The 12,450-nt window shown below is 36.0% G+C and overlaps 4 protein-coding genes across 4 annotated transcripts; 1 reads left to right on the top strand and 3 right to left on the bottom strand.

Annotated features, from left to right (window-relative positions):
* Positions 1-686: 686 nt before the first annotated feature.
* On the bottom strand, positions 687-2,815 carry LOC129567614 (omega-amidase NIT2-like). The gene is made up of 4 exons (XM_055444699.1): positions 2,331-2,815; positions 1,910-2,244; positions 1,373-1,793; positions 687-1,271 (listed from the first exon to the last, which is right to left on the bottom strand). The coding sequence occupies exons 2-4, from the start codon at positions 2,171-2,173 to the stop codon at positions 1,132-1,134; spliced, it is 825 nt and encodes a 274-aa protein (XP_055300674.1). The 5' UTR covers positions 2,174-2,244; positions 2,331-2,815; the 3' UTR covers positions 687-1,131.
* A 1,724-nt stretch (positions 2,816-4,539) lies between these two features.
* Positions 4,540-9,708, top strand: LOC129567826 (lipase 3-like). The gene is made up of 3 exons (XM_055445181.1): positions 4,540-4,738; positions 4,939-5,227; positions 9,345-9,708. The coding sequence occupies exons 1-3, from the start codon at positions 4,540-4,542 to the stop codon at positions 9,565-9,567; spliced, it is 711 nt and encodes a 236-aa protein (XP_055301156.1). The 3' UTR covers positions 9,568-9,708.
* Positions 4,762-9,149, bottom strand: LOC129567638 (uncharacterized). Its single transcript, XM_055444745.1, has 5 exons — positions 8,870-9,149; positions 7,050-8,455; positions 6,176-6,947; positions 5,761-6,106; positions 4,762-5,630 (listed from the first exon to the last, which is right to left on the bottom strand). Exons 2-4 carry the CDS (start codon positions 7,737-7,739, stop codon positions 5,907-5,909), a joined length of 1,662 nt encoding a protein of 553 aa, XP_055300720.1. The 5' UTR covers positions 7,740-8,455; positions 8,870-9,149; the 3' UTR covers positions 4,762-5,630; positions 5,761-5,906.
* A 134-nt stretch (positions 9,709-9,842) lies between the features above and the next one.
* Positions 9,843-12,234, bottom strand: LOC129567643 (nuclear transcription factor Y subunit gamma). Its single transcript, XM_055444750.1, has 4 exons — positions 11,802-12,234; positions 10,590-11,314; positions 10,395-10,489; positions 9,843-10,251 (listed from the first exon to the last, which is right to left on the bottom strand). The coding sequence occupies exons 1-4, from the start codon at positions 11,816-11,818 to the stop codon at positions 10,066-10,068; spliced, it is 1,023 nt and encodes a 340-aa protein (XP_055300725.1). The 5' UTR covers positions 11,819-12,234; the 3' UTR covers positions 9,843-10,065.
* Between the last annotated feature and the right edge of the window lie 216 nt (positions 12,235-12,450).

Below are 12,450 nucleotides of genomic sequence, written 5' to 3'. Positions count from 1 at the left end.
GTATCTACACCTGTTAGCAATCAACCTGCAGAGAATGACACCAATAGCTTCCTTTGAATATTGTCACATATTTTGTTCGAATTTTTTTCCGTTTTGTAATCCCATGAAGTAGATCATTCAAATAAAGCGAAAGCAAGAGCAAAATAAAAATGAAATTTTTTTTTGCCATTAACCATTGAACAGATAGCAGTTACAATGAATAATGTCTACTTTTCACAGACTTCTTTGATTTGTAAATAAAAACGAAGTCGAACAACGAGATCAATATGACCGAAAAGCTATTGCATTAATTAATTGCTCTGATCTTTTGCATACATACGGCTGAAAAGACAAAGTAGCTTTCATCATTTCGATACATTTTTTAAGCAGCTATCATCGTGGGACTATCGCTCATAGACGTGATGATTGTGCGATGCTGCAAACAGGACATAAAAAACAAGTCTGTTCATTTGTCGTTTTTTTTTCATTCACATCATCACTCTGACACACACAATACTAACATAAACAAAGCAATTAAAAAATCGATTTCACTTCGGTATTTCACATACTTATTTATTATCAAATGACAAATGTAATGCGCAAGGAAAATATAGCAAATAAAGGAGAAAAAATGTTATTTGGCTATTTATGATTGCCGTTAGTGTTTTAAAATAACAAATACAAATTTTCAGAAAAAAGTTGATTGGTCGGTTTGTTCATTCAAATTTATTATGCAGAACAATTCATCAAAATAAATTTCACTCAATCGTACATGATCTTGCACATTTCAGAAATGACAGGAATTAACCAAATAATTCTTGACCACACAAAATGAGTACAGACTACCTTCATTCATTTTCACTGCATATCGTCTAATATTATTTCTTCATAGCTGTTTACTTGTACAATCTCATCGATCACGCTAGTTCGACCTTGATTTCAATTGATTAAACAATTGTGTCACATTTATTCAATTGATGTAGATAACACAGTCCTTTTCTCTTACTCTCGCACCTAAAGTAACATTTTCCTTGACATTCTTAGACATTTTTTTATACTTGTTCTAACATAGATTTAATAAAATCAGATAAATTTCAAGAACCGTTGTCCAATTCGTTCTGAAAAATGCTTTATTTCAATAATATACTTCTTTTACAAAAACGAAAAAAAGGTGGAACAGAATAGGCGACAGTTTTCGCAACAGTATTTGCGACAGTATTTGTCGTAAATATCTTTGCGTCTCAATCGGAATGTTGGAAACTCATTGTACAGTTTCACCAAGACCGCAACATCTGAAAACAATTCAGAGAATTTTAAAACGAAAACGAATTAGCTAAACGAACATTGTTGATTGAAATGGTAAATAGTTTGGACTAAGAAAATGTCAACATACCAATTTCTTGGAAGACAATCTCTTCATTGACACCCGCTTGTTTGAGGATTTTTCCTTGTGGATCAATGAGCATAGTATGACCGTACAGCACATAATCTTTGACATTCTCATTTCGAGCTCCCGAAATGGCAGCGACGAACATTTGATTGTCGAATGCTCGAGCCTTATGGACGAATTCCCAGTAGTTATGGAGCGAATACTTATCACCGCTGAGAATATCGTAAGCAGCTGGAACGAACAGAACTTCGACTCCCAGCTTGCGGTAAATTTTGATAAATTCATCATAGCATGCATCCCAGCATATAGCTACACCACATTGTATATCATCGATTTTAAATAAAGTGACATCATCGCCTGGTGTAAAAACACTGACCTCATCAAGTTTAGTTCCACTTTCGAAATTTATGTCACATAAGTTGACCTAAATAGTAATAGAAAAAGTAAACAAAATAGTAAAACTACATCAAAAAATGTGCTCCTTCTTTATGTCGCTTCAAGAGAATTGCCGAAATTATTCGGGCTCTCTTGATGTCTTACCTTGCGATGACGTGCAATCAGTTCACCATTTGGGTTAAACACAAGAGCTGTACTGTAGAGTTTTTCATTGTCGGTCTCGGCTATTCCTCCAATAAAATAGATATTGAATTGCTTGGCCAATTCAGACATGTGCAGAGCAGTTGGACCGTTGATCGGCTCGCCAGCATTTTCGAAAACATTCTTGTCGGATTGATAAAAGTAGTTGAAGCCTTCTTGAAGTGAAATCACCCGTGGTCGGTACATTGAAACGGCTTGCTCCACCATTTCGGACAAGTGTTGTAGGGTCTCATTAAGGCTTGGCTTGGTGTCGAATTGAATCAATGCGATGTCGAGTTCTATGGAAAAGAAAAAAGGATGATTTTCAAGCTTATAACGATTAAAACTATGATGGAATTCGAATACAAAGTGAAAATGCACTTACTTGTTTGACGAGCGGTTGCAATCGTACTGAGCTTAATGCATGCAAATGCAGCCAAAAAACTTACTTTTATAGACGAATCTTATCACAATGTCACATTGAATGTGATGCAAAGAATAATGTGAAGTTTTACACTTGCTTTTAAAACCCAACGTTAATGACCCTTGGAATCTATTTTAAATTTCTTATGTTACATATATTGAACATTTGTGGCACAAACGTTCCTATCAATTGAAAACAAAGTTCAACTGTGTGATAGGTAAATGATTCGAAAAATGAAAAATGATTTGCATTGCATTGCATTGCAAATACAAATCTCAGCGTAATAGCACCATTCGGAAGAAAATAACATCTAAGTTGCCTATAGAAAGTTTTGCACTTGAATTAAAATAAAATCGTAGAAATTTGCAAAAAAAGTGGCAAAAAATTGTGTTGGAATTCAATTCAATATGTCAAATTGAGATGAGCTATTTGAATACTAAGTGTATTCTCAGCTCTGCCTTGATACTTGCATGGGCACTGTACTACACATGTTGAGTGAAGAGATAATTCCTATTTTTAATGCACAATGATAGACGAGTGCTCTCGTTTTTCTTTTCCAATCCCTGATAACATTCGTTCGAGATTATACTAAGCATCAAGCAATAAGAACATTTAATGCAATTATTCGCATTTTATATTAACAAAGTAAAATCAATTATTTAATTTCTGCCTTCGATAATGTGCACTGTACGTGTGGCATGAAGAGATAAGTAACAACGACACATGAGCAATTTCCCCGTTTTTCACACCCTTTTGCGGTATGATTCAATTATCTCGATTATAGACGAGAGATTATTGAACAAAGTTGCAAACGCTGATCATTACGACAAAAAATAATTGCAAATATGCACGAAAAAACGTCCAAAACCTTATTAGAATATTTTTTATTTAATTTTTTAAAAAATCATAAAATGGTGATATTTTTAAATGTTTCTTCATTATTTAGAACGAACCGCTGGTGTATGCCGTGGTATCTTTTATCAAAGCAAAACCAACTCGTTTGTGCTCATACATTGAATCGCTTGCAATACGGTGTCACTGTTCCGACTGGTCCCTTTGACGAGCTTAATTTCGAAACATTCTCTAATGTAACCCGTGTGCAAATAAAATGACTAACAGTCACTCAGTTGTATGTAACTGTATGTAGTGATACACAACTAAAACTGACTAAGTTGATTGAAATCATGCGTTTTGTATGGAGACAATCACGTTTAGTTATTCTTTCAGTCAGTCGAATAATTTGGGACATTTTGACTAAGAGTGATTTGTGATTAAAGTTAACTGCGGTTGCTTATTTTTTTCGAGACAATCACTTTTAGTCAGTCAAAATGTCCCAAATTAATCGACAGTCAGTCATTACTAGTCAGTCAAAAAATTTCCACACGGGGAAGCTAATGAAAGCTGTTGCATATCAAACAATGGTGTACCGCTTCATAATACATGTAGCTAGAATTACCTACGGCTTTGTAGACTAGAACACAAATTTTTTATAAATTACCTATATTTGATACATGAGAATCAATGGACATGAATTGTGATTGCACATTTGATTTAAAAAAAAATGACTAAACGCTATAATTGAATACAATTAAGTATATATAGTAAGCTGGAAAAAAATCTACTATATTCTATTTTGTTGCAGATTCCAATCTAATGAGAGTTAATTGTGCTCAATTGTTTGAATTATAATAAAAATCTTTGACTAACTTTGTTGAAATTATCATAAATCAATTGCCAGAACAACGAAAAGACAGCCAATTATAACCAATTATAAACTAATTCATGGAATCATCAAATATTTCGAGCAACATGTAGCAAAAGACATACATTTGAAATGTATTTTGATAATTTCTCTATGGTAATTATAATATCCAAAAAGGAAATGAGTGATTTCGATTCTTATCAACAAGCTAATACTTCAGATTTAATATAAAATATTTGGATAATATTCACGAATGTCCAATATTGTTGATTCAGTCAGTTCGTGAAATACATCCTAAACGCATATCATTATTAGAATGCTCACCTTTTTGGTTATATTTTTGTCAATCTCAGTGTTGTTGTCCACTTCAGATATCATGGTACGTACTATCTTCTTCGTTGTAAAAATAAAAACAAATATTTCAGTTTCCAAAAGTATTGGAATTTCTGATGATCGAATCGAAATCAGATGAATTTAGCAACTGAAGCGGGTATTCCTATTGAATGTCATTATGTCGCAACTGAAGATGGATACAATTTGCGTTTGTATCGTTTGCCGCCTGAAGAGAGGAATACAACTGATGGTAATCATCTACGAACAATGTTTCTCATGCATGGTTTGCTGGCCTCATCTCCAATGTATATCACATATCTGGAACATTCAGCTGGTATTGTCAATTATTATCAACCATTTTTTTCTTTTTCGTACAAAATTTTATTTTTATATATAATTTTTTTAAAAATAATAACAGGATATTTCTTTCAAAAACGGGGATACGATGGTAAAACTTATTATAAACGAAATAATACATAATCAAATGGAATTAATAAATTGTATTGGTATTCATTGGTTCAATCCATTGGCCAGTTTGGATAGCAAACGCGAGAGGCAACTCTTTTTCACGAAATCACACAAAATTGAATCCAGACGAAGAACAATTTTGGGAGTTCAGTTGGCATGAGATTGGCTTTTTTGATCTACCAGCGATGATTGATTATGTGCTGATGCAAACCGGACAAAAACAATTGATTTACATCGGTCATAGTCAAGGTGTTACGAGTGCATTTGTTATGTTGAGCGAACGTCCCGAATATAATGAGAAGATTGCATTTTTGGTATTTCAAATAAAATTGAAAATATTCCAATTACAAAATCTGTAACCAAAATATGCTTTTTGTAACAATATTCTTTTGCAGCATGCGATGACACCACCTATAATTATGAAACATTACCGCCCACACGCACCATCTGCGATGGAAGATGTAAATAATGTTAATAAATTCGGGGATTGGGTCAAAAGGACTAAAAATTTTGAGCTATTTCGTTACGATGATTATATAAAGTTCGCTCGACTTTTTGGCGAGATCTGCACCCTTGCAATTTTAAAATCTTTCTGCAAGAGTATCAATGATATAATTCCAGGCCCCGCATCGCCAAACAGTTATCATGATGTAAACTTTTAAGCCGATTCACGCATTTTTTTCGTTTAATTATTTGGATATTTCTTAGCGTTTATTTTTAGATTACGCAATGAGTGTACCATAGGGTGTTCAGCTAATCTGAAAAAGAAGAATGAATAGCATAAATTTAAAGAGAAGCCAATTTTATGTCAACTGGTAGCATTAATAGAGCGTTATACAACACTTCCAGAAGAAAAAAAAACTCTTTGCAAAATCGAATAATGCTTACCTAAACGACCCACTAGAGTACTCCTGCGCAGTTAACATCAACCAGATGGGGAGTCAACTTGCTTCAACGCAACTATCCCACATGATCGGGATAGCCTTTAATAACTAATGTTACATTTGTTTTTTTTTTTGTTTGCAATGTGCTGATTAGACAGCATGATCAGCTGGCTGCTGGTCGTACTCGAACATTTCTACATCATTATCCACGATGGCGGCAGCAGCAGCGGCTGCTTCAGCGGTTGCTCTAGCGGCAGCAGCAGCGGCAACAGCAGCGGCTGCTTCAGCAGCTTCGCGCCAATACCTATTGATCGCCTCTGGTATCGGAAGTCCCAGTAATGTCCATAGTCCTGAACAATTAAACAAATGAAACTTCTTAAAAAATCATTCAATCGAAATTGTGCGTCAATTAGCCTTACCTTTCAGTAGAATGTTCTTAGCAGCCACGACGTCACGATGCCAAATCACAGAGCATTCGAGGTTTAATCGCCAGTTTTTGTAGTAACATTTTACTTTTGGGAATAAACGCTCGTCTCCTACCAATGCTTCTTCGTTCATGGCGCGTTGCAACTGTCGGTAGATCGATAGATCCGTTTTGCCCAACTTTGACACAATTTTCGTTGGCAGCAATGTTCTGGCGTCGGGTACGCATCGGCATTTCTTGAATCTGGCCGCTTTGTTCTGGTTTTGGAATCGATTCATACATCTTGCGTCGGTTTGAGATGTTCCCCATTCGTCCACCAATTGTATGAAACAATCTCGGCGCTTCTTTATTGACCTCAAAGTCTTACGCACCCCTGGGCACCGCACGTGCTTCTTGATACTTATTGGGCTATCAGGTGGTATTTCGCCATCAGCACCAAAGAAGAACAGAGTCGGTTTCTTATCGGTCACCTTATTCACCCATTCGTCGACAACACTACTGCTCTTGATGTGTTTGTCCAAGGCGAGTCGAGTGTATTTGGCAGTCGAGTAAGCGCAGATTCCATGCTTCATCATCTTGACTCGGTGTTTGATGTAGTTCAGCCACATTGACCCTTTTGGCGACGGCATCACTGGATACAGATCACGATTTTCTCTGTCTGCGCGCTCCATTTCGACGAAATTTTTGGTCCATCGCTTTGCTTTGGCATTTCGCACCTTTTGACCTGTTTGCCAGTGGAATTGCTTGCTCGACATTACAAAGTTGGTCTGAAAAAATAAATAGAAAAAAAGGTATAGTTATTGAGTTTTGGCACTTAAGTATTTTCTATTAAAATACACACAACTTATTCAAATATATACAAAACTTACTTCTTTGCCAGTTTCAATGTCGTGTGTTGTTGTGGTATTCCAACTTCGCACACCTGTATCAACGCCCGAAAAATTTTTGATTGTGCCATCCTCAATCTTCTGAATGATGCGAGATTTTTGGTCGATTTCTTTGTTGGCTGTCTTCTTTTTGGCCGAGTACTGGAGAGACACAGAGATTCCATCGGTGTTTATGGAATAGTCAAACTGCTTTTTGGCACGCACGAATCGTCGAATTTTTCGCAAGTAAAAATACTGATTCCACCAATAATCTCTCGAATGATTGAAATCCTTTTGTTGAATCGTTTTCGTGCTTGTTGTTCCTTTTTTATTCTCGATTTCCACTTTCGGTAGCAATTTTTGCGAAGACAACACCTGGTGCATGGATGAACAATCGATTCTGAAGTGCGTACGCCGGAAATCACACATCGGCACCACTACTAAATTTCGAATCAATGGCCGAAAATCTGGGTTGTCGAGCATTTGGCTGCGCTTGCGTTTCCATTTTCCTTTTGTCTTTTTTCGCTTTCTCTTCTTGCGTTTGGGTCGGCGCTGATGTGGCCACTCCGAATTGTACTCTTCTATCTCGCGCTGCATGGATAGGTACATTGGCATGGCCTTATACCAATGTTTTGGGTCAGTTGTAAGGTCATGCAGATCGATATCTGGGAACACATTCAGGTCGTTCACCATGTCATACAACACGCTACACCGTTCGAGTTTGTTTGGATCGCGACTTGGCACTTTGATGTCTTTTTGTTTGATGATCAGATTCACAACACTTGCGATGTCACTTGGCAAAAATTTCTCTGCATCATCTCCTACGTCTGAGTTCCATTGGAAAACCTTCAGTTTCAAGTACTGGGTGATGTGTTTGTTAGCATGCGTTTCAAGATTGGTGACGACGTTATCTGTGTACTGATTGGTCAAATGCTTGAGGCCATTGCCGAAATCTTTGTTGTTGGGCCAATCGATACGATGATAGTCGTCAAGACCTTCGACAATTGCCTTGAATTCAGGATCGATACGTGGCAGCTCTGCTCGTGGTCCTCGTGGCTTTGTTCCGCTTGGTTTATACCTTGACTTCGGTTTTGGTGGCTGATTGTTGTGCCATAGCACTTGTTCAAAGCAGAGTTTGATCTTATCTTCTCCACTTCCACCAAACAATGCGAAATTATTGTTCTCGACGCCTATATTCGAACGCCTTTTGCACCTCAAACAAGAACAGCAATGAGCCCAAAACACAAATGGAAGTGGCTTGCAAACTCAGATCCGTTATTTTGCTCATCAATGCTTGCTGGTATTGTGGGCGAATGATTGTCTTTAGCGCACATTTGATCGTCGTAATTTCATCTTTCGTCTCTCCCTCCGCTGGTATTGATGGCTTGAAACGATTCGCCATTGTCCTACTGAAAGAAAAAAAACACACATTCGATTTAGTTTGAAAACGAATAATATTGAAACTTAAATTCGATTTAGTTTGAAAATGACAACAGAATGAGACACACAAAAATGACTTCGGTTTGATAACAATGGCATTGATTCAATTTGAGTTCGAACAGTAATCGATTAACTGTTTCTCTTCTCCGAACAATGGACTCAATTCATTGCATAAAATGAATTTCACCATCACACGTATTTCACCATCACATGTAACAGAACTATGTACTGCAGAATTATTGTGAAATTCATTACTTTTGTACATGGAATCTAATATTACTGTTGATATGTTCAATATATTTCACGTTATAAATGCTTATAAAACGTTTTTAAAATGAATTCCACAATAAGAAGAAGAGATTGAAATGATCAAGTTTACTTACACTTTGGCGACTTGAATTCAATGTGAACTCCGGATCAAATCGATACAAAACGCACGTAAATCGAAAATAAAACGAAATGAAATACCAGCAAAATCGTAGATAAATTAAATTGCAATGTAAATTTCCAGTTTAAATTGTAAGATAAAATGTAAGAGTTTCAATTTGTTGACTTCGTGTTCACAACGCTGTATGTTTTCTCGGAATGAATGATGCGGCGTCTGTGACATTTCGAAAACTGCTGAAGTGAATGTCAAATGCCATACGGATCGGTTCACATTGCTAATTTTTAGAACATTAGACAATTTGAGCTACAAAGAGTCAATTAGTACTAACACATAAAAACGGTTATATTTCGGTGAAATTCCAAATTTATTAGCAATGAAGGACGATTTATTGTTTGATTCCGATTTTTTGGGCCGAAATCTGCGTAGAAATCATATATTCTTATTTGACTCCCCAAACCTGAACACCCTAGTGTACCAGCTGGATGTAGCTATCGTCAATTTATACATTACGGTCAATTGGCAACATCAGGACGCTTTCAAAAGTTTGATTATGGTTCGACTGAAAATCTAAAATTGTATGGAACACCAAATCCGCCAGAATACAACTATTCAAATATTAAAACTAAAATTCACATCATGTACGGTACCCATGATTATTTGGTCATGCAAAAGGTGAGGTCCATTCACAAATAACAATAACTCTTAATTGATTCCGGACGATCCTTCACTGAACCGTTGAATGGCCCATTATGTTGTTTCCTAAAATAATATCGAGCAATTTTGTTTCGCATTCTAGAATATGCCAGCACTAATAAAAAAGCTGAATCATTCCATATTTTTAGTAAGCAAATTTGACCTATTCAATCACTTGGACTTTGTATATGGTCGCCTCGTACAAAATGTTCAGAAATCTATTTTGAAGGTGACAAATCAATTTGTCAAAACCATAAATGACAACAGGTAAACCATTATTAAGCACAAACTAACATTTATTACAATTTACACAAAGATTAAAAAATGTTTTCACATGATTTACAGTTTTCGAAATATAAATGTTATGCTCTTTCAAACATTTAATTTACGGTATCTTTCTTCGTTGGTTCAAGAAAATTGAACGAATTTTTAGCTAAGATAAAGCATACTTTCCTTTTTTTTCAATTACTTCAGATTCATGAAGTTAAAGATTTTCTGTTATTCATCATTGATGTTTTGATTTAAATAGACTCCTTGTGGTGATTGTGCCATTTGAAGAATGGTTTGAGGTTGGTTTTGTAATTGATTTTGCAGTTGATTTTGTAGCGAAGCTGCTGATATCAGGATTGGTTGCTGATTCTGATTTTGTACTTGCATACGTAGCAAATTTTGCGGAATGTTTATCTGCGGAAAGAAAATTTGACAACGAATTAGATCAAATGTAGTACGAAATGTATTGCAACGGTGAATATTCCAAGAAAAACAGTTGATAGTCATCAAATGGAAGTTTTTCTATCGAATAAAAAGTTAGCCATATTGCAACTTACTGGCATGTGCTGAATTTCTCCATTTGGTGTGACAATCTGTTGGAGCAGTTGAATGGGCGGTTGCGTTTGATGATGTGCCGCTGCTTGTAAACCACCTGAAAAGAAAAGAAAATCACGAGCATACATTAGTCATCCAATTACATTTGGTTCCGTTCCGTTTAGTATTCATATTCAAAATGGCATCAAAATCTTTACCCAAATTATTGACAACACCTCCAACCGATGAAATCTGTTGGCCCGTATTTGTGACTAGAATATTCTGTGGTTGCCCATTTGCGTTTATCGTTGTGATCGGCGCCAGTTGCCCGGTTGATAGTTGAATTGTGTTTTGCAACGTTTGTGCATTCAATGTGTTTGCATTGGTCATTGTTGCCGTTTGCGTCGCTGCCATATTGTTCGTGTTCTGTAGTGCTTGTTGATGCTGTTGTGCCAACTGAAGATAATATTGCACTTGATCACAGTTTGTTTTGGTTGGAGCTGCTGCCGTTGCCGTCATCGTCGTCGTTGTCGTCTCTTTTCGTACGGGCTTAATTTCTTCTCGAGGCACAATGTCAATTAAAAAGTCGAACTGATCAAATTTGGAAATTGCCATGGCAATATCGTTTCGCTGGAGTGTACGGCGCTTATTATTCTCCGTATGGACCCAAGCACGTAATGTTAACTCATGAATAAAAATTTCGGCTGCTTTGGCAAACAGTAAAGGCGCTTCGGCCGATATCATCTTCACATCTTCGTCTAATTTCATGATCTTTTTGATTCGAGCCAATGGTAATACTTGATTTTTCGCATCGACCGTTTTGATCCGTTTTATTTCGTCGGTTATTGTCGGCCAAAAACCCGCAAGCGTCACCTCAGCTTCTGTGAGTGTGGCATTTTCATCAGTTACACCGTCGTTGTTCTCATTCGATGTGTCCTGAGCACTGAAATCACACAAGAGAAAATTAGTTTTATTTTGCAGAGAGGGCGCTAGTGTCATACTTCATAGAACAAATTATAATGCATCAGAGAAACAAAAGGAAAAACCAAACTATTTTAATGCACTATTCCAGATTGACTTCAATTTTTATGAATAAGATCAGAAACGATTTTCAACTTCTTCTATTTTACAACAAAAATCGTCGAAATGAGTAAAACTTTGCGCATGATTTTCTTTGCACTGTGTATAGCATCAACACAACACGTCATATCATAGCAAACAAAACGAGAGAAAAGTGAAAATTTGATGAAATGAAAATCAAATAAAATCTTTGGACCACTTCTATCTTTTCGTGAAAAAAAAATTATTCGTTTCATTCAACAGCACGATTTTATTCATAATCCCATCTAAGTGGATTTTCTTCACATTTAACCTATTTTCCATCTATGTCGTATATTTTTACAGTACAAATGTTCAAACACAAATCTCACCTATTTACGAAAATCATTGTTTTCAATTTTTTCTTCCCTCTGCGTATAATTCCAAGCGACCAATTTCTTAAAACCAAATGTCTTATCTTATTTTCTTAAATCAACACCGTCAATTTGTTACAACTTCAATTAAGTGCATGGAATTGCTTAGAACTGCATCATTTTGTCACATTCAATTTTTATCTTATTACAATTTTTTACGAAAAATCCGCACAAATTCAACCGTAAAACTTTATCGGCACAATGAATGTGATCAAAACAACAAATTTGCACTAATTCAAATAGCACGTGTTTGCCAATAGTTGTTTGGGGTATCAAAAACCAATGAAAAACCGATGAGATTTTTAGAGACCAATCACGAAATACAAAACACTCCATACGAATAGCAAGCAATCCAATAGAAAACGCTATTAGGCCGCCATTTATCATGATTGGCTCAGCATTTTGACAGTTGTGCCCATACAATAACACATTGTATACGGTGAACGAGTTTGAGTGCGCATGTATTGGTCATAGATAGTATTGCATTGTTTATGCTGCAAGATATCGGTTTTTATTTTAAATGCGGGCACAGAATTTCAATCCTGAACAACGATTTTCATGCAGTTAATTCCAGTTCGTTTGTCTTATGTCAATCTTCTTTTTTTAT

This window comes from Sitodiplosis mosellana, unplaced genomic scaffold (genome assembly GCF_009176505.1).
Source record: "Sitodiplosis mosellana isolate CC-2019 unplaced genomic scaffold, AAFC_SMos_1.0 Smas_scaffold_12, whole genome shotgun sequence".
Lineage (NCBI taxonomy): Eukaryota > Metazoa > Arthropoda > Insecta > Diptera > Cecidomyiidae > Sitodiplosis > Sitodiplosis mosellana.
This window is presented reverse-complemented; position numbering and strand designations above follow the sequence as displayed.

Coding starts and splice junctions, on each gene's coding strand:
- LOC129567643 (XM_055444750.1), bottom strand. Junction 10,490..10,589: donor AGGTGTTGTCAATAATTTGG/GTAAAGATTTTG, acceptor TTTTCTTTTCAG/GTGGTTTACAAGCAGCGGCA. Junction 10,252..10,394: donor GAGAAATTCAGCACATGCCA/GTAAGTTGCAAT, acceptor TTCTTTCCGCAG/ATAAACATTCCGCAAAATTT.
- LOC129567614 (XM_055444699.1), bottom strand. CDS start 2,173: ATGGTGGAGCAAGCCGTTTCAATGTACCGACCACGGGTGATTTCACTT. Junction 1,794..1,909: donor TGATTGCACGTCATCGCAAG/GTAAGACATCAA, acceptor ATTACTATTTAG/GTCAACTTATGTGACATAAA. Junction 1,272..1,372: donor GATTGTCTTCCAAGAAATTG/GTATGTTGACAT, acceptor AATTGTTTTCAG/ATGTTGCGGTCTTGGTGAAA.
- LOC129567638 (XM_055444745.1), bottom strand. CDS start 7,739: ATGGTGAACGACCTGAATGTGTTCCCAGATATCGATCTGCATGACCTT. Junction 6,948..7,049: donor ACATTGAAACTGGCAAAGAA/GTAAGTTTTGTA, acceptor TTATTTTTTCAG/ACCAACTTTGTAATGTCGAG. Junction 6,107..6,175: donor TAAGAACATTCTACTGAAAG/GTAAGGCTAATT, acceptor TTAATTGTTCAG/GACTATGGACATTACTGGGA.
- LOC129567826 (XM_055445181.1), top strand. CDS start 4,540: ATGAATTTAGCAACTGAAGCGGGTATTCCTATTGAATGTCATTATGTC. Junction 4,739..4,938: donor ATATCTGGAACATTCAGCTG/GTATTGTCAATT, acceptor TCCATTGGCCAG/TTTGGATAGCAAACGCGAGA. Junction 5,228..9,344: donor ATATTCCAATTACAAAATCT/GTAACCAAAATA, acceptor TGAACACCCTAG/TGTACCAGCTGGATGTAGCT.